At 31.3% G+C, this 20,743-nt stretch overlaps 1 protein-coding gene across 1 annotated transcript in view; it reads right to left on the reverse strand.

Moving 5' to 3' along the window:
- The window catches only part of Nmdar2 (glutamate ionotropic receptor NMDA type subunit 2), a 261,917-nt gene that overhangs the window by 105,853 nt on the left and 135,321 nt on the right, over positions 1–20,743 (reverse strand). The window contains exon 6 of the mRNA XM_076415791.1: positions 9,759–10,081. Within this exon, the coding sequence (XP_076271906.1) occupies positions 9,759–10,081 (323 nt within the window). The remainder of the gene's footprint in view (positions 1–9,758; positions 10,082–20,743) is intronic.

Consider the following 20,743-nt stretch of genomic DNA (forward strand, 5'->3'; position numbering starts at 1 on the left):
TGCAATTTATGGGTAACGTTAACTAATGAATGAATGGATAGATGATTGAGTCAGATATTATTTTTCATGGTTGTTCCGTTAAGTTGGCTGAACTATTAATTTCTTTGAACATGTGCAGCGATAGACTTTTTCTTACTTAGGTGATTATTCCTTTTTAGTACACAATTCTCAGTCTATTCCCTAACTATTAAAACTGACTACTATTCAAATAGCACAACATATGATTTTAGTAATAGGAAAAAAAATGGCACTTTAAAAATATGATCTAAAAGTCTTCAATCAAAAGGACATATATGGTCCGTCGAAAATAGCACCGAACTAATGACCTCAAGTTTATTACCAAATGCAGTTTATAAATTCGTTACAAAATCAATATTCGCTTTTTTCAATATTCCCGAAAATATTGGTGAATATAGTAATAAGAGGTTATAAACTGAAACACGTTGTTTTGGCGTTTTACTTATGGTGACTCTTTTACAAACGTTGATGTGGAGAGGTGAATTAAAACGAATTGAAGTGATTAAATCATAAGATAAATAAGAAAAATATACACAGGTAAAAACAGAACAAAATAAGGAGAAAATGCTCATACCAGAAATATTAAAGTAATCTGACAAGGAAATGTGAGATGGAAGCACAACAATGAAATGAGTATGGGAAGTATGGTGAGTAAAAGAGTTACACACAAAACCATACACTACAAAGTACAGTAGCAGTATTTCAACTTCAGATTAAGTCCTTCAATAATATAGGCATTGGATGTACTACAATATAAAAATAAATTATATCTGATAATATTATTTTTACTTCATTGTTTTATTAACAATAACATTTTCGACAGCCTAAATTGATGCCCTGAGCTCACTGTTATATTTATGAGAATATATATATATATATATATATATATATATATATATATATATATATATATATATATATATATATATATATATATATTTATATATATAAATATATAAATAAATAAACATATATATATATATATATATATATATATATATATATATATATATATATTTATATATATAAATATATAAATAAATAAACATATATATATATATATATATATATATATATATATATATATATATATATTTATATATATAAATATATAAATAAATAAACATATATATATATATATATATATATATATATATATATATATATATATTTATATATATAAATATATAAATAAATAAACATATATATATATATATATATATATATATATATATATATATATATATATATATATCATTAAAGATTCGAATTTATCTTTCTGTTAAATTTAAAATATTCTTCAGATTATAAACAATTACTATTAAATCAATAAAAAAATTACGAGCGTTGGATATAATGAATTTCTTTATAAAACATTTCATGCAAATCTTATATACAATGCGTGTTCTTTACGTCAGACTGCCAGATTCCACAACAAGCTTTATTATAAAAAATAAGCTATGTGAGAAAAATAAAATATAAATCATCTTTCCATTACGGACCTTGACTCGTAACAAGCCTCCACTGACAGAAACCGTGGTGGAAGTTCTTCCGCTCAACAATAATGAAAAAAGTTATAAACAAATAAAGTAAATACGTATCTCGCCTCGACAAATACCGAAGTTGTTTTCGCGCATTTCAATTTTTTGCCGGTTAGGGCGCCCTGGCTCATAAATATTCATTGTCTGATTTTGACATAAGTCTCGGTCCTCATCAGTCCCGATATAAAACGGTCTAATACGAAGTGAGATGTCTGTTTTTCAGACGTCTGTACGCTCGAGGCCCCTATATATCATCATCTGTGTCACCTTATGGTGTCTGTTTAGGCGACAGCGGTTCTAGGTTCTTTGGACTAGAACCCACTAAGTCGATAACAGGTCAAAATATTTTAGAAAATCTTGGAGGAATTGGAAAATATTTTATTTATATAAAAATAATATAAATCTTGTTGAAATTATATCTGTTAGGTGAATTGTATACTACAGTTTTAATTTAATATTGCTGAAGAACTATAATGTCCTATATCAGAAATAAATGATGTAACAATTTACAATTTGTAATTGTTAATATTTCGTATTGTTTACATAGTAATACTTTGAGGACAATTACAGTACCTTACTTTTTCACAATTCAACTGATTTCTTACTTATTTATTGACACTCTTATTAAATAATAAAAAAAAACTAAGAATTTAATATTGCGCATAATAATAAAAATGAATCAAATACCTCTTAATTATGAATACAGAAAAATACCCAATTCAAGCTTTAACTAATAAAGTAACTTCCTCATAACATAATATAACATTATATATTATATATTATATATATATATATATATATATATATATATTCATTATTTGTATGTATATGATTCGCATTTCTTCTTATTTGCTTCCTGCTAGATTAGTTATAAAACACATACTGCAGAGATCTGTTTCCTCGTACTTTCTTTCTCGGAGAAGTTGACATTTTATCGATATAAAGCCACGAACGGAAATGGTGGAGTTTTAGAAACATGTCGCATGTGGACGTAAATGATGATATAAAGCACACCGGAGAGAACATGCAAAGAAAAAGTGTGAAAGCGTACAAAATTAGATGTAAGTTTACTGGAAAAGGGTCATCCATTTCGATATATTTATTTTTTGACATTTTAAAATGTTTTTATTATTATTATCTTTTATTGATGGGATTAAAATACAGATCAAGTAGGTGAGTGATGTATTAAGTATTTGGCGATTCTTGATATTTCTCTCTCCCCTTGTTGAGTGATGCGTTATTTAACGAAATCCTGATCCAATATTTTAACGATTTTTTGTAGCGCTCAATATTTTGGGGTATACGATTCACCTTTAATTAACCACATCTATTATTTGGCCTGTCTACGTAATTTTTCACGTTATGATATTACGGTAGTTTTGAAATTTTGACTAGAATAAAATTAAGCAAAGATATATGTTACAAAATTGAATTCTGATAAATTATCGTTACTTTACATAATCCCTTGGTAGTATTTCTGTTCCTATTTTTTTAAACTTTATTGGTAGGTCTAAAATATATAGAATACCGTCGTAATTGTTACATTTGGCTTTAAATTTAGTTTGGCTGCAAATGATAAAATTATATCTCGTAAACTAGCAATTATTTCAGACGAGTGTAATTTTATGTTGTAGATACAAATCGACTGATATGTGCTGAATTTATTATATGACGTCTTTGATCTATTTTTATCGATCACGACTCACTGCCAAAGCAATCCGTATTTTAGAAAGTAAATTTTAAAATCTAAAAATAATATATGAACTTGTGATAACTTCAATCGATATTTTAAAGATACTAAACCAACACGGGATATATGCACCCCATATTTTTATATAATATGCGGCAAGTAGTAGTTTAAAATTAAAAATATATTGACCACAGATACAAAACAAAAAGAATAAAGGCGATTTTTTCAGTCGACAAAAAAAAATTCGAATGAAATGGAAAACTTCAATTATACAAAATCGAGATTGTGGTAAATTTATGTTCTGGAAGGAGGGGAAATCGAAAGGTTTTAAATTAAGCCTGCGGAAATCTGATAAATAGAGAGTGAAAACTTCCGAAAATGTGCTCGGTTTTAAGTGGATTTCTTCTTGAATTTTAAAAGTTCTGTTGTTTGGTTTGTGTATTAGCCAGATCTCCGTTTCTCGGTCGTTATAGTTATCTTATATCCGTTAATTAGCCAGTAATTAAGATAAAAATGGTCGCTTATACTTGTATTCTTTAATTTTTGCATATTTTAATTCCTTGTTTATGCTTTTCAGCAAAAAAACTATAAGACATATGTTAAATCTTACATTTATGATGTTGATTATATTAATAAATTAGCTCCGAAAAGGCCTAAATTAGATTTTTTTACACAATTAAAAACTGTGGTCAAGAACAGAAGTAATTCATTATTGAGATACCACTGAGCTTTACAACTGTTCAAAAGCATTTTTACATCATCGAGAATCCAGTAATCCAGCAATTACGTAATAAATTTATAAAGTTCGGAATGTACCCCGATATTAATTAAATTAAATACAATTATAATTTATTAACGACACGTTAATCATCCCCTGGGTCTAGAGGATAAAGGAGGTAGTCACTTATTAAAATAAATGCACAGGATAATGGGGGAAAGGCCGAAACGAGAGCTTGTGCGGGTCAAAGTTTGGAAGGGACGCCGTGCAATCTCTTCAAGAGTAATTGAAACTGGATCTTTGCGGACTTCTTGACCTGGTGGAGAGCCCCTCGTCTGTGATCAAGACGATCGGACTACGATGTCTAAGCTCGACAGTTGATTGGATACGTAAAGTATTAAATATTGGAATAAATTCATAGCGTTCTTTAGCAGGGCACAAATTCAAAACGATTGGAGTTCGTTTGTTGACTAGCCAACATTTAGCATAGATACAGATTGCTTTTTGGTGCCGGGGACATTGAAGTGAATCTAGTCAATCAGATATAGAAAAAAATAATGGAATTCTGTATTACTACACAATTAATTCGTAAGATGATAGGACAGCAATGTACAAAATATTGTGAACATTTGAAAATTACATAATATTTGTTTAATGGTATGGTGTTGAGTCATCATTTTCTTCTGAAAAAGCTGCAATTATTCACGGAACAAATTCGTAGAGTATCTAAAAGTTTTTAAGGGAATGCTGTATCATTCTTATACAAGAACACCTTCCGATTTCTTCAATGATATTGAAAACGGAAATATATTACTCAATCTCTGTTCTGAAACTCCTCATAATATTTCAATTATATTAAGGCTTGGCGATTGTGCTAGCCAAGGAATATATTTGATGACATTTTCATGCTTCTCAAAACAAACTGAACCTTGAACAATGGGGATGTTGAGATATTCTTTTAAAGTAATCTATCCAATGATGTGAATGGGGGAGCCAATGGGAAAACAACACGAATAATAGACTAAAACACAACCTACAAGACATGATAAGCATGAGAGATACATATAAGTTGTTTACACGAAAGCGGTGTTGCCAATATGCAACAATATGTACTATATTGCATGATTTCTATATTATTTTGTCTGTCCTCTCTAGTTCCTTCACTTAATATACTACGAATATTTCTTATAACGAGATTGGATGTTGATTATTTTAAAACAACGCCAAAAAAGGCGTAATTGCAGCAACGGTTGTGTACAAATTTGAAAATTAACTATCAATCCCCCGCAATCCCGCCGGGGTGGTCGGTATTTTCTATTCATTTTCCATCCTTTGTAACGGTTCAAAGCCGGCACGTGTTCGGGATGTTAATGTTTGGTCTCCATTTTAGCTCATCGGCTTTTGTCGACGATACACATACACAACACGCCGAATTGCGATCGTGGGCTGTAATAATTGCGAATGGACCGTTAGCTTATCCCGAAATCGCAGCAATATAATGTTCTTACAACTGGTTATTGATATGAAATGGTGCTGTGTTTTATGGAATAATGTTTAATATTCTCGGTAGTAATTAAACACTAATTCAGCGAAACTCTATAACGAATTAAGATACATATTGGCAATTCCAATTAACCTCAACTAATGAGCAGTATATTCTTATTTGGAAATAATTATTTTTTAATAGTTTGGGATGCAGAATGCCTGAATAAAGAACCTACTACTAAACCTTATAGGCCTTAGTTCTTGCAACAATTCTTTAATGCCAAACAAATGTGTTCCAATTAACAAACATACTAGTCACTCGGGGCAGATCTGGAGTATACGGTAGATAAGAAAGTAATTCGAAGCATAATGCTCAAAATTTGTTTCATTATAACGACTATTTGTATACTATATAGTTGGAAGTTTAATATTAGAGGAAACTGCTGGTACTTATGGACGTTTGCGTTATTTAGTTAGATATTTTTCGTAAATCAGGTTTATATTAAAAAGTATTTTTATGATAATCATAATTTAGGAATATATGGTATGCCTTTCTTTTCTTTATTTCTATTCTATTAGCTTTATTATTCCATTAGGTAAAACGATTTTGTGGCTTCGTTTTATGATGCAAAGGCTAATCGTACACACTTCAAAATGACCTCTTTTCCATGAAGTAAAAAGCAAATATCGTAAGAAACACAACTAATGTTTAAATAAATTTTATAACAGTCATAATTTCAGGGTATACGAATATCTTTCCTTCTTATTTCCTTTATTTTTCAATTAGTTAATACGATTTTGTAATTTTATATTTTCATGTAAACGCTAATCATAGACACTTCAATATTACCAACTTTTTGTGAAGTTAATAAAGAATATCATAAATAAATACGACAAAAAATAGAAATTTTATGGCAGTCATAATTTAGGTGTATACGATTGACATTTCTTCTTATGTACTTCATTTTTCAATAAGTTATTACAATGTTGGGATTTTATTTTGTCATGTTAATGTTAATAATACACATTGGCACTTTTCTTCCTTTTACTAAAGTGAAAAAAAAGTATCGTAAAAAACACAACTACTGATTAAGTAATATTTACGGTAGTCATAATTTGTGGATATACGATTGGCCTTTCTTCTTTTTTGCTCTATTTTTAAAAGAGTTATAACGATGTTGGTATTTTATTTTGCCTTGTAAATATTATTACTTCCTTTTAGTGAATTTTATAACATTTTTATTAGATACGCTTAGTACAATCTTAATTATAAATTAATTTATTACTACTTTTCATTTGTACTTGGATTAATTCACAAGCAACACGAGTGCGAGATAAAATGCATCAATTATAAAATTATATCTTATAACTTAAATTAATTATAACTATAGTTTATATTAAAGGTTTACACTTTATATAAGTTCATATGGTTTGGTTCGCTTCAATTTTCTGATATCCTGCGCGTTGTCCAGTAGTTGTATTGCTTTCACGTTAGTATGATTTAGTAATATTCTTTCGTGCTTTAAGGCGAAATCTTCGATAACGCCGAAAATCCATTTGATTTCCAGGTCATTGTGCAGTTCTTAGTTGGTTACGTAGTGATGGGCATTGGTAATTAATCGAAAAATTTTGTTTTGACAGCGTTGGATGACCAGTTGATTTGAATTTTTACTGCAACCCCATATTTGCAACCCATATGTCGAAATTGGCTTTATGATTGTCTGATAAATCAATATCTTTGATTTTAGATAAAGTTGAGAGTATCTTCAGACCAACCAGTATAGTTGTTTTATTTTGTTTCTCATGTGTTTTGCTTTTTGTTTAACTCGATGTTCTTTTAGTGAAGTGAAACCAAAATATCGTAAGAAACATAACTAATATTTAAATAATTTTTCACACTCCTTGTTTCCTTTATTTTTCAATTAGTTGTTACAGTTTTGTGATTTTATTTATTATTTTATTTTGTTATGTTAATGTTAATCATACAAACTTCAACATTACCACTGTTTCGAGAAGTAAAAAAGAAACACCAGTATAGTAAAAAATACCTCAGCTACATTAGCAACGTGATAAATTATACCAATACAATAAAACTGAATACTCGAAACCTCCCGCCGATTAAAGTTTCATAGCGTAAAAAGACAACGCTTAAAAAAGTGCCCATTTTTAAAGAGATATAACAATCCCCTCAGAAAGAGATTAATATTCGTAATATTTCACGGCGGGGGAACATGGCTGGAGGGGGTAGAACGGCGGCGGTTGCGTCGGTCGAAAGAAAAGAACAACTTTAGCAATTTTTTAGGAGGCGCCTCGGATCCTTTTGGGGACATTTATCAGCAAGGCCGAACCTGAGTCGCATATCGAAGACGGTAGCATCGAGTATTATTTTTTCCTGTTGGTTGCAATGCATGCGAAATTATCCGCGCAATTTATCAATATTATGGGATGTTTCGTGAGAATATTCGCGATTAGAACTGGGAAGAAAAATGGTGGCGTTGGTTTACTGAGTTATACACCGGTTTGGGTTTGATATAGGAGACCCTAAACTCCATTTTTGCAGTGTTTTGTTCGCCGGCTTAGCTTAATAATATATTATTTATGAGTTAGGGCGAGATATCTTTATTGTTTTTCAGATTATTGTACCGTAGTGCGTATAAATTTTAAATCATTCAATCTGTTTAGTTAAATAGTGTAGATTTCTATTTTTCTCATTTTTCTATTTATTAGGTGAGCACAGGGTTCTATCCAAGATTAAATGTATAAAACATATAAAAATGGGAGTGGTTTTTTTTAACATAAGCGAAATTAATTCAATTATTTCATAGATAAGTTAGGGACAAACAATTCTTTTTGGGATATAAGTCACTATTTTATTTGAAATGGAATGTTTGAAAACAAGTGTATTATAGAGTGTGAAAGACGTATGTGCATATTTGTGTAATTGTTCAGAATATACATGAGCATTTGGTAAAAATGTACGAGAAGATAATTTATATTAAGTCTTTTTTTAGATATGGCAAATGCATTAGGAAGATTGCAGTGAACAATATTCACTAATTTTATCGAGAAAAATGTATACAGGTACTAATAGAGATACAGTGATACTAGAATTATTTAACAACAAAACACAGCAATGAAGGAAACAAGAACTAAACATGAAAAGGCAAATATGTTCTCTAATTAAAATAAAATACAAATGCTTATATGTACAATTATAAATTAGGTGGACTAAGCTTAGATAAGTAGTTTATAAAAATGTTCAATATAAATATAATAAAATAATTCGAATATACTAACTGTTGTGGCTGTTTAATTAACTGCAGTTTAAGTCCTTCGATAATATATACATTTGATGACCTATAACGTTAAAATAAATTATATTTTATAACATTTTTGTTTCATTATATTATTCATATTAGAATTTTGTTATATATCAAATCTGAAATAAACTGAAATGCTTAAAACCTCAAAGTTAAATTAGGCAACATTGCCACGTTTTGACGTCCTGTATCGAGAAAATGTGAGTTCATTAATACTTTGGATAGACTATATCAAGTTTTCCTTGGTTTTCTGTTTTATGTAAATGTTTTAAAATCCTTTTGTGAACCACGTTTAATGCTGTAGGGATAAACTTAGGAATTGCATCAAGAATTCAATTGGGTATTTTTTATTATCGAAATGTCCAGAATGAAACTGATCAAATCCATTCTGATATTGATGCAATTACCTTATAATATATTTTCAATGAATAAATGTTGCTAGATGTATGAGGAAAAACCGAAATTACTTCTTCTCAGACCTTATAAAAATCCAACCGGCTCATTTATTATTACACTAATACTCAGCGATGCGTCACTGATATAAATCACAAGAATATCTTGCCTTGAGCTTCGCTCAAACGACTCAAGCGAAAAAAATCGCCTTCAGTCCAGCATCCAAGACTTCCCTCAGGCTACCCTAATGTCAGTTTCAGTTTTCCGCCAGCGTCGACGTGCCCAGAGGGGGGACGAAAGTTTGCCGTTAAAAATTTCCCCATTTTCCTCCGATAGCGTCACGGTTTCCAGCTCAGAAATATATGTTGAGAATAAATCTTTGTCGAAAGTTTTTCGCTTGCAGAATTTCTCTCTATGTATCGTGTTCTTTTTGTTACTTCGATTGTGGTCATTTGAAATCACTTCTAATTAAGTATCTTTAATATAAAGCCATTTTGAGATATAAAAACCTAAATTATACTAACTTTCCAACATTTTTCATGATTATTTGTTATCAAAATAATGCCGGTCGAATAAATTATACCAAAACTTACCTCTTCCCATACTAACTGCTTGCTAACGCCCGGTCTCAGGTTCATTATCTTCAATTCGGCAGCTTTCAGGACACCGTCCGGCGTAAATTCGAGGTTAGGACGTCCCGCTTCCGCTTCCACGCTAACGTTACGTAGATATCGGAAGAAACGATCGCCGGTGTCCCATCGAGCTACCCCGGCACCCTCGCAGGACAGGTGAGTCGTCAGAGATCTGTACCTGTTCACTTTATCAGCTAGGAAGTCCTCTACCCCATAAGCGTAGACCTTGATGGCTGCGGTGATTTCATTCACTAGACTTTGACTTGAAGTATCAAAATGAACACCTGCAAAAACAAATTAAAATTAATGGTGTCGTCCTTCAATTACATCAGTTTGGTGTTTGTTCTAGATCCAATTTTGTTTTTGCTCTAAAATAACGATAAATAATTGGCACTGAACGAATTATGCATCGCTGAATCCTACAATGGACATTATTAGTCATATTATTCATACGAATCGCTGCATATATAATATTGATAATACCGTAGAAACATTAGTTGTTAATAATATGTTACGTAGATATAAGCTAATTTAACCCAACATTTCTAATATTTATAGATATACTATTAATATAATGTACTCTATCAAATATCATGGACATTTTCGTTATTATAAAGTGCAATGAAGGTTAAATTCTAAAGAAAAAAGTACAATAGAATAAATAGAGATATTTTTTACAGCATGGAAGATGTAGCCACAAAGGAAAATAAGAAAATGTTATTTAACAGTATATGATCGGTAAATATGTAGATAAACATCTTCTTTTACCAAAAAGGCTGAAATATTGATTGTTTTTGAATGTAAATTTTAGGCAAACATTCGCTTTATTCCTTCAACTGTTTCTAAGATGTTATTTCAATTATCTATTTAGTAAAAATAATCGTTATAAATTTAATAGTTCTTTTAATGGTTTTAAATACTTGGAAAACTTTTCATCAAGTTCTATCACAGCAGGCTATCTATCAAGTAATTATGACTTCGGACACTGAAACCTTCTCTTCTTTTACTGGTCGTTGTATCTTAAATAAAGAATCTTCAAGCATTATAATCTGTTTCACTGATTTTGTCCCTCAGCTGTCAAGTCATTGCCGTGCTTTAATCTGACTAGGAACACGTAGAATTTATGTTAAGCATCATATCTACAGTATTTTTAGCTTACAGATAGATATATCAGAATCTTGAAGCAATAAAGAAGATTTGGCAATATAAAGATTGGAAAGAGCCTTAATGTCGTATTTACAAATACAATTTTAGAGAATCGAATGCTTCAATAGCTCCAACTAGAAAGCATTGATCATTGTTAAAGAAAATAGCAGATGTCCTGTGTTTTCTTGTTTCATAATACCTTGCTTCATTGTAAACCTACCACATCGAAATTCAAGAAAAAGCTATAGCACATTACATCATCGTCTAAAGTAACTTATTCCGGAACATATATACAAATAATTTAAGAACATCACAAGACAACAAAAGCCGTTTGTGAAAAAATCGAACATACTCGGCATTGTTTGCGAAACAACATTCACATAATAATAAAACTAACTTTATTTTCTTCCCTAGTTCAGAGATAATATAATTTTATATACCACTTTTGCGTGCTTTTTATTTTTATGTACCTACTTTATGAAATTTTAGATATAAGAATATATATTTCAAGCATATTACGAAATAATATACTACCAAATGCCTTGTGTTACCAGAATCAAATTGTTATAATTATTTTCAACTTACTTTCAAATATAATACAAAACTACACCGAAAACCGAAAACAAATTGAAAATTCCTGATGATTTATATTACGTAAAATACGTTTTTGCTAATTATATATCGCGTACAATATTTGAAATATACCTTTTGATTTATATTAAATTATGTTATATATATATATATATATATATATATATATTTATTTATTTAAAACGCTTTAAATAAAATCGAATTATTTCTGATATTCGTCAACATTTAATTATGGATTCGCGTTGGAATATCAAGCCAAATTTAAATAGAATTGTTTAAATAAAATCAGAGGCTCTTGTCAGTACTTAGTTTTAGTCGTATTGAATATTGCTGAGGGGACATTTTAAACATAACAGGGTTCGTTTTTTTTATTGTATCTACGTTTCATCTATTAAAGTTATGCAATACTACATATAATAGTAAAAACTACATATATAAGTTAAAAGTACATAAGTAATACATATAGTAGTAGTATTGTTGATTATATTGAGAAAGGTATTTATATTTGCACGAACTTTAACAGACGATATTCGAGCGAGGCAAGGTCCTGTCACTAATCTAGAGTATTCACAATTTAAGCACGTAAGATTCACCTTTCTTCTTCTTAATTTATTTTCAATTAGTTTTAGCGATTCTGTGACTTGAATTTAATGAGATATTGTTAAAATAGTAGTACCAAATCTTCACAGCATACCTTTGCTTAATTTTGTCAATTCTAGAGATGGACAGTAATTTATAAAAATAAAATAATGTTTTTGTGGCATTCTTAATTTAAGGACGTAAGATTCACCTTTCTTCTTCTTACTTTATTTTCAATTAGTTTTAATGATTTTGGGATTTTAATTTAATGAGATATTATTAAAATGGTAGTACCAAATCTTCACAGCCAATTTTTGCTTAATTTTGTCAATTCTAGAGATGGACAGTAATTTATAAAAATAAAATAATGTTTTTGTGGTATTCTTAATTTAAGGACGTAAGATTGACCTTTCTCTTTCTTACCTTATTTTTAATTAGTTTTAATGATTTTGGGATTTTAATTTAATGAGATATTATTAAAATGGTAGTACCAAATCTTCATAGCCAATCTTTGCTTAATTTTGTCAAGTTTAGAGATGGATAGTAATTTTTAAAAATATAATAATTTTTTGGCATTTGTAATTTAAGGACGTAAGATTTTCTTATTTTTTTTGCTTTATATTCGATATTACATTACACGATTTTGTGACTTTAATATTATGTGATATTATTATATTGATGTTTCTGGACTAAAAGTAGAAATACTGTAGAATTATAAATTATTGAGAGAGTTTTGCAAAAATAGTTTTCACAATATATTTATAAATTAAACGAGATTAGAGAAGCGACTATAGTTATAAAAAAAACGCATACAATTACTCGTAATAAAGATATCCGACTAAAATTACAACAAATTTTATCAAATACAAATACAAGTTTACAACAGAATAAAGCAACTAAAGCATCGAGTTAAATATTTGTTGCTGTTCATCAATAACAAATCGTTGCTCCTAGAATATCAATGAGATTTGCCGACGATTCAATTCGAAATTCCATAATTTCGTTGTATAGAGCCACGGAGCCTTGTTACAAATAAATAATTCGACATCGACGTGACCAAAGCTCGATTTAATAAATTAATTAGTCACAACCAGAAAGAACGAGAAATGTTTGAAATAAATGCGATTAAAAAAAGGCGAAATAAATCCCGTGTTTTTTCATCTTTCTTCTTCTGTTTGGGAACGATCTATAAATTATTAAGAGGAACCAACAAACATTACAAGAGGAGAATTGAGGAAAACTCCCTCGAAGCCTCGGATCCCTCCTAATTTCTTAAGTAAAAAATTATGAATAAGTAAATAAGTGAATTGCTAATTAGTTGCGAGTTTTTTGTTAATTATTTATTTAATTCAAAATTCCGGGGGAAAGCTCCGGCCACAGTAGGGTGTAAAAGGAAGGTAGGTAATTGGCAATGATAGTATTATCGTTTTCTGCTAGTTGCGGTAACAACGTTATTATATTTTGAGATAAGAAATTTACTTATAATATAATAGGATGAAGTACACAGAGGCAATCTTGGGAATTATATTAAATTTCAGTTAATTACAACCCCATTTTCGTTTGGATATATATAAATACTCTATTGGATATATTTTTTGGACATATTCGACGAAAACAATTTAATAAATCGTTATAGAAAATAGCAAGAAAAACGGCAACTGATATTTGTTATAAGAAAAAACTGAATCTTATAAAATAACTTATACTAATTAAGGAATTTTGTTATTATTTGGTTTGAAAATCACATTATCTTCATAATAGTATTTTCACTATGGTATTCATAATTTAAAGATATATGATTCGCCTTTCTTTATTATTTGCTTTATTTTTCAAATGATTATTATGATTTCGTGGTTTTATCTTGATATTTGATCATATTGCTTTTTTTGAATCAAAGGGAGAAAAATTCCAGAACTTTACACTGTTAATAGAGTTTTACACGGACTGAAACAAAAAATGACGTGACTTGATATATAGTTTTGTATTTAGTATTTAGTATCTAATAGTATGACTTGTAGTCACTTGGATTTGGATCTATAATTACAAACTCCAAAAAATATACTATACAAATCTAGAAATATACTATTTATAGTCTATATACACGTTAAATTGAACATGAATAGATTCGGTAAAACTTGAGACATCATGTTATAATTGTGCCTAGTAGTTTCAAGAAAAATATTTCAGATTCCATGTCATCAAAATAATTGAAATTTAGAAAAAATATGGTAAATTCTTGTAGTCCAGCTTTGAAGACAATGAAAAGAAATAATTTTTCAAATGTCTAGATTCAACTACCACTCAAACTCTCACAATAAATAATCAGTCTCAGGAAAGGTGGAAAAAAGAAAAGAACTATGTTTTTAAAAACATATTATATTGAAAAAAATGTTACTTGTTAAAAAATAATGGAAAAATACGTCTCTTGTATCTAATATAAATGGTTCTGGCATCACCTTCGTATACATTACGCCATCTCTAATAAAATAAAATGACCGCTTGGCGTTTACTAATGCACAATCCGTGTCCCATTTATTATCGTAACGAATTATTATGCATCCTTACATCCAACAGTCGCAAACAATGAGATACATACGATTTTTCAGTCACATAACATCTATTTATCTAAAGAGCCCGGCCTCCGCCTATTCCATTTCGTCCTTTTCATTCTTTTTGCCGTTATAATCTCTGGAATTTTTACATGCAAATTGCCAGGTTCGGCCCCCTCGGTTCCGACGCGAAACGACGACGTCATACATAACAAAGAGATCGGCCGTTACGGGAGGCGCCCGACCTGGAAATAGAGAAAGATAATCGAGCGATTCGCATTTTTTACCGGTCGTTTCTTCCCCCGCCGCCAACTACGACCTAAAGGAAAACGAAATAACGGAGATGTAAAATCTAACGGCTTATATAGGTGAGTAAATGTTTAATTTTATTTACTTGCTCTTTGTTTTTCTTCTCCCGGAGTGTTTATTTTTCCTAATGGGTGTGATATAAAAATATACTTAATTCGGCTACGAAGACGATGTTGATGCCATTCGAAACGGGCTTTTGTTTCGGTGGGGAGGGGAAGTTATAGTCTTTCCAATAGAACAGTGAAAGCACGTCATACATGGTATCGGATATATTGCACGAATACTGCACAAGTGAAACTGTGAAACTCGATTTTTAAATTATTTATAGCCGCCCCAATACTCTTGTGTTATTTAGCGATATTCGACACACTCACTTAATCTTTACGAATATAATTATTTATTTAATAAACTTTTTTAAACAAGCTTTAGCCCCAGCAATATCCTATCGTAGTACGTTACTGTCGGCGAGCTAAACTCTTAGTCCACGCAGTTAACCGTTGAGTTGAAATTCATTTTAAACTCTTAGTTATTCTAGTTAAAATGAGACAGAATACTACAAGATACGCTAGACTGTGTCACCAATCATTATTCAAAAACTGTTAGGAAACATAGGCTTTAAATAGTATAATTTGAACCCCCGAAGATGTCCAATGCAACTTGTAGACATTGAGTTTAAAATAATACAATTTTTGAAAACATATAATAAAATTAGAGTGGACTTGTTGTTCCAATTTACGTACAATTTGTGAACTTTCATTTGTGTATTGTAAAATAGAACATTAGGCCATCCTTAACAAGACACTAATAAAAATAGTGTAAAGAAACAAAACTATAGCAAACATAAATTAGGTTTTGAAGACACCATGTTAAAGAGTGAAACAGTAATGAATAATATGGCCACAGAGGGCCTTCCTCTCTATCATTGCAGAATCAATATAATCGAATTGTTATGGGATATGTCAAAGAATAACTACAATAGACATGCAAGTCGGGCAAAATATATAAGGAGAGACAAAAGACCTGCTACCATTTTGATTTGACACTAAGGGGGGCAAAAGTCCCGCCATCATTTTGACTGCATTTTGATCTTGGTTATGTGACGTTTAGCTCAGTTTCGCTTTAACCATTGTGTTATGTAGACGTTCAAATTTTTATTGTGGATAATTACATGCCACGAATGAGCAGAAATAGTGACAATTTTTACTGAAAATAATCGTTCAATTATTGCGGAAATTGCGTCAATGGTAGCGGGACTTTTGCTCCATATTGTACATGCTACAAGCTGGAAGTTAACAGCTTAGTTATTGACTGAAGTAGTGGCTCAGAATGTGGCAATGAGTTAATAAAACTCTCAGGATGTATGATTATGATTCACAATACCGAGACAAGGTGACAAGAGTGGAAATGACTAAAGATGGACATATAATTAAAATAGGATAACTCTGGAAAAACATATTATAGAGTGTAAAATATTTATGTGCATAGATATGTGTATTATTTTCAGAATATATATAAGTGTTTGATTAAAATAAACGATGAGAGAATGAATACTAACTGTTTCGCAGATATGGCAAATGTATTAGGGTGCAGTGAAAATGTACATAATGTAAATAATATCAGAATGACTTGACAAAAAAACACAGCAAGGAAGGAAACAATAGCTAAACATAAAAAGGTAAATAAATTCTCTAATGGAGAAAGTTCATTACAAAGATGTACAATTATTAACTAGGTTGTTTAGAAGAGGAAATATAATTTAAAATAACTCTAACCTGCAAACTATTGTGGCTGTTTCATTAACTGTAGTTTAAGTGCGTTTAGTGCATTCGATCTAGTATAAGGTAAAAATAAATTATATTTTATAATATTTTTGTTTCAATTTATTAAATTATATTAGAATGTTGTTATATATCAAAGCTAAAATAAACTCAAATCCGTAAATTGTCAAAGGTAAATACGGCAAAATTGAGACGTTTTGACGTCAAAAATTGAGATGAGGTGAGTTACTGCTAGTTTGAATATACCATACGTGTAATTGTTCAGAATATACATGAGTATTTGGTTAGAATGGATGATGAGGAAATAATTAGTAGTAAGCCTTTTGCAGATATGATAAATTCATTAGGGATAATACAGTGATTAAATCTAATTTTATCAAAAATTGTACTCTGGTAACATTGCCTCCATGTGAATATATATGCTTTTTGTGTATATAGTCGTTTCCATGGATTCTGTCTCAGCAAAAGCAAATTCAAGCAGTATTGGCAACATGGAACATGATATACTGCCATATCGTATGCAGATTAGAAGACGCTCAAGCTCAAGAAGTAAACCTTAAATCTCATATATTCTTTTTCATGTTCACACCTAAAGCTCTATTTATCACTTCTGGTTTATACGAACAATAGAAGAACTGAAAAATATGAAATCTAATGCAAGAAATACAAATTGTCTACTCATAAAATACAGTACATGTTGCTACATTTTGGCAACACTGCTTCCATACAAATCGCAACATCTCAATATAAGTGCAGTATTATGAACAGTTTTAGAGCAGATAGTGAGAATTAGATTTCTATCCCAATTATCAGTGAGACATTGGTGGACAAGAATGGGAAAACATTTGGTAAGAAACTTTTAAAAGCTGTTGTTCTTATTAATAAATAAATACTGTATGTACGTCAGATATTCATATTATTCGGTCTATTCCCTATGATATATGTTTCGAACGTCGTCGGACGAGTCGAGAATTTTTCAGTCGACATAAATTTAGAAAGAAAAAAAAATTGATTTCGGTGTTAAATTTTAACGAAAAGTGAAACTGCTTCAGCGGCAGATTATTAATTCACACCCACTTCATTTCGCTGCTTTAAAACAAGGCCAAACCAATTAGTATTAAAATAGCAGCTTTAGAAAACCGACACAAAACACTTTTTTTTCGCCAACCTCCAGATAAGAAATTTGAATTTATTAATTTCGGCTGGTGCCATGCAGAAGGGGAAACCCTCGGACCCGGACTGTCGGGCCTAATGTCAGATGAAAAATGTGTTTTTCCTTCGGCCGTTTTTTAATTCTGAGGGACAGGGGGAGGGCGCGGTCGGTCTAATTAATATTAATTTTGTTTCTTAATTTGTTTATTCATACGCTATGGTGCACTTATATATATTTATGATGATGAATACGGAGTCTACATCGGATTGTATATGATAAGCTGTTATTTGATGGAGTGAGGAAAAAGAAAATTCGTTTTTAAAGAAAATTTATTCTTATATCTTTTAACCGATGATCGAACACCTTTTTCCATCTTCCTAGTAAAACTAATATTCCGCAACTATTGTACTTTTTCGCGGATTTCTGGGCGAAAAAATTAAAAATAAAAATAGGAAATGGCTTGGTAAGACTGGATGTCTTCTGGAATGATTTCTTAGTTGGTCACTCGCCAGTCGGTAGACTTAATGCTGATGACCGTGGTTCGGAGCCCACGTTAAACAGTAGGTCCAGTCCAGATAAACTCTAGTTAGAAAAATGAGACTTTAAATATATAAAGTACAATAAAATTATTGCGACTGCGCGCTTAATTTAACATCCGCCAATTCCTTCAATGATCTCGGATATGGAAATATACCTCTCACACTATGCTTCAAAATTTTCCATATTGAATTTTCCTGGTCATTGTGCTAACCAGGGAAGATGTCGAACTTTTTTGGCTATGTTTATGAACGCACTATCATTTCAGAACATGGTAGTTTTTGGCAGCAAAGTGCTAGTCATAGTAAGAACTTCATCATTGAGGGAGTCAACATATAACAGATCAATTGAAAAGTCTCCGGCCTACCATAGTAAAACACATTTTTTTAGCAAATTTTCTTTATTCAGCATAATTTCCTTCAAGGGTGATACAGTGATTATAGCGATTCTCTAACTTTTCGATACCATTTTTGTAGTACCATTTGTCCTTTGCTTCAAAATAGGCCTCAGCTTCGGCGATGACCTCTTCATTCGACGAAAACTTCTCCCAGGCGAGCATTCTTTTGAGATCTAAGAAAATAGTCGCTGGGTGCCAGATCTGTAGAATGTGGTAAATGAGGAAGCAATTTGAAGCCCAATTCATGGATTTTTGCCAGCGTTTTCACTGACTTGTGACACGGTGCATTATCTTGGTGAAGCGGCACTATCTTTCTCTTTAGATGCGTCCGGTTTTTTTTGGCAATTTCATCCTTCAAATGGTCCAATAACGCCATGTAATAGTTGTTGTTGATGATCCTTCCTTTTTCAAGGTTGTCAGTGAAAATTATTCAAAATACAGACGTCATAACCTTGACAACCGACTGTTGCGTTTTCCCACGCTTTGGAGCGGATTCATCGTGTGCAGTCCACTCGGATGACTGTCGATTGGACTTCGAAGTGAAATGGTGGAACCATGTTTCATTCAGTGTCACATATCGACGCAAAACTCGCCTTTATTATGCTCGATCATCTTCAAACACTGATTTGAATCATCAACTCGTCGTTTTTTTTGGTCAAAAGTGAGCTCGCGCGGATCCCACTTTGCACAGAGCTTCCTCATACCCAAATATTCATCATGATGGAGTCCCCACCATACTTGACTGTGGGAAATAGGTAGTCCAGATCACAGGATCTTCTTCTAATCACTAAGTGTCAAGGTTTTATGATCGTTGCACCAAGTACTTCGCAGCTTAACGTAACTTAAACTATTCTAGCTGTATTTAAAAATATTACCTGTTTCTTTCGTAGCTTTAAATTAAAAACCAATGCATTCCAAGAATTGAATTATTAAATATACGAAAAACAATAATTCCATCTGCTGGATATCGTATTAAATCGTCTGTTTCTTTCATCCCGAGCTTATGTTTAATTTATCCGGTTCCCTCCATCCAGCCCCTCCCCGTCTCGCTCGACGAGCCATTTTTCACCCCCTCACGCTAAAATATTCCGATCTCGGTCCCGTCAGACTGTTGTTTATGGGGTTTTCCAGATGGGCGATGGCACGGCCTAATAAAATTTCGAACCGGGAGAAAATATAAATACAAATTCGGGAGGATGCATCGCTCAAATATCGTTCCGTTGGAGGAGAGAGTTATGTCGAATAATTCACGAAATTATCCTCGAAGCAGGCCGATAAAAACATTCCGAGGGGAGCTGGCGAAGGTGCGTGTGATGGAGAGGTGGGTGAAACTGAAGCAAAAATACAGTAAAAGAGCTGATAGTGAATCTACTCCCTAGTGGAGCCTCCCTTGTTCGATTTCTGTTAAACTAAAAACTACCTTCAATACAGAATGAACAGAAATATAGTCGAATAGAGAGTAAATGAATAAAATGTAATCTATTCCACTGTCTATAAAGGAATACGAAAAACACTTTCCCTGTCAGCTTATGTGGAAGAAAGATCAGGCAGTTAACAATAAAAATGGACGCTATTAAAAAGGGGAAATAAAAGAATCATTTTGCATTTTAATAGGCTGCGAAGCACTGCCTTTTAGAAGACGTTTTCTATTTTCCATTTAGGGCAGCAGGAACGAGTTCGTTTGACTCGATTTTCAATTATTCGTTATAGTGGTCGACGTCCATTCACTACAAAACCGGGAAAGGTTCTTGTGTTAGATTTTTAATGGCTTTAGTCATATTTAGGTCGAATAGAACGTAAGAGAAAAAGAGAAATCGTGTATTCATTTGTAGAAAATAGCTATCGATCAAAGTGGCAGCATTTTCAAACCCTTTGTCTTTTTTAAATGAACATACCACTGTGTTTTG

Source organism: Rhynchophorus ferrugineus, unplaced genomic scaffold (assembly GCF_030347505.1).
Source record: "Rhynchophorus ferrugineus isolate W39M unplaced genomic scaffold, kcgeb_rfMv2 rfM10, whole genome shotgun sequence".
Lineage (NCBI taxonomy): Eukaryota > Metazoa > Arthropoda > Insecta > Coleoptera > Curculionidae > Rhynchophorus > Rhynchophorus ferrugineus.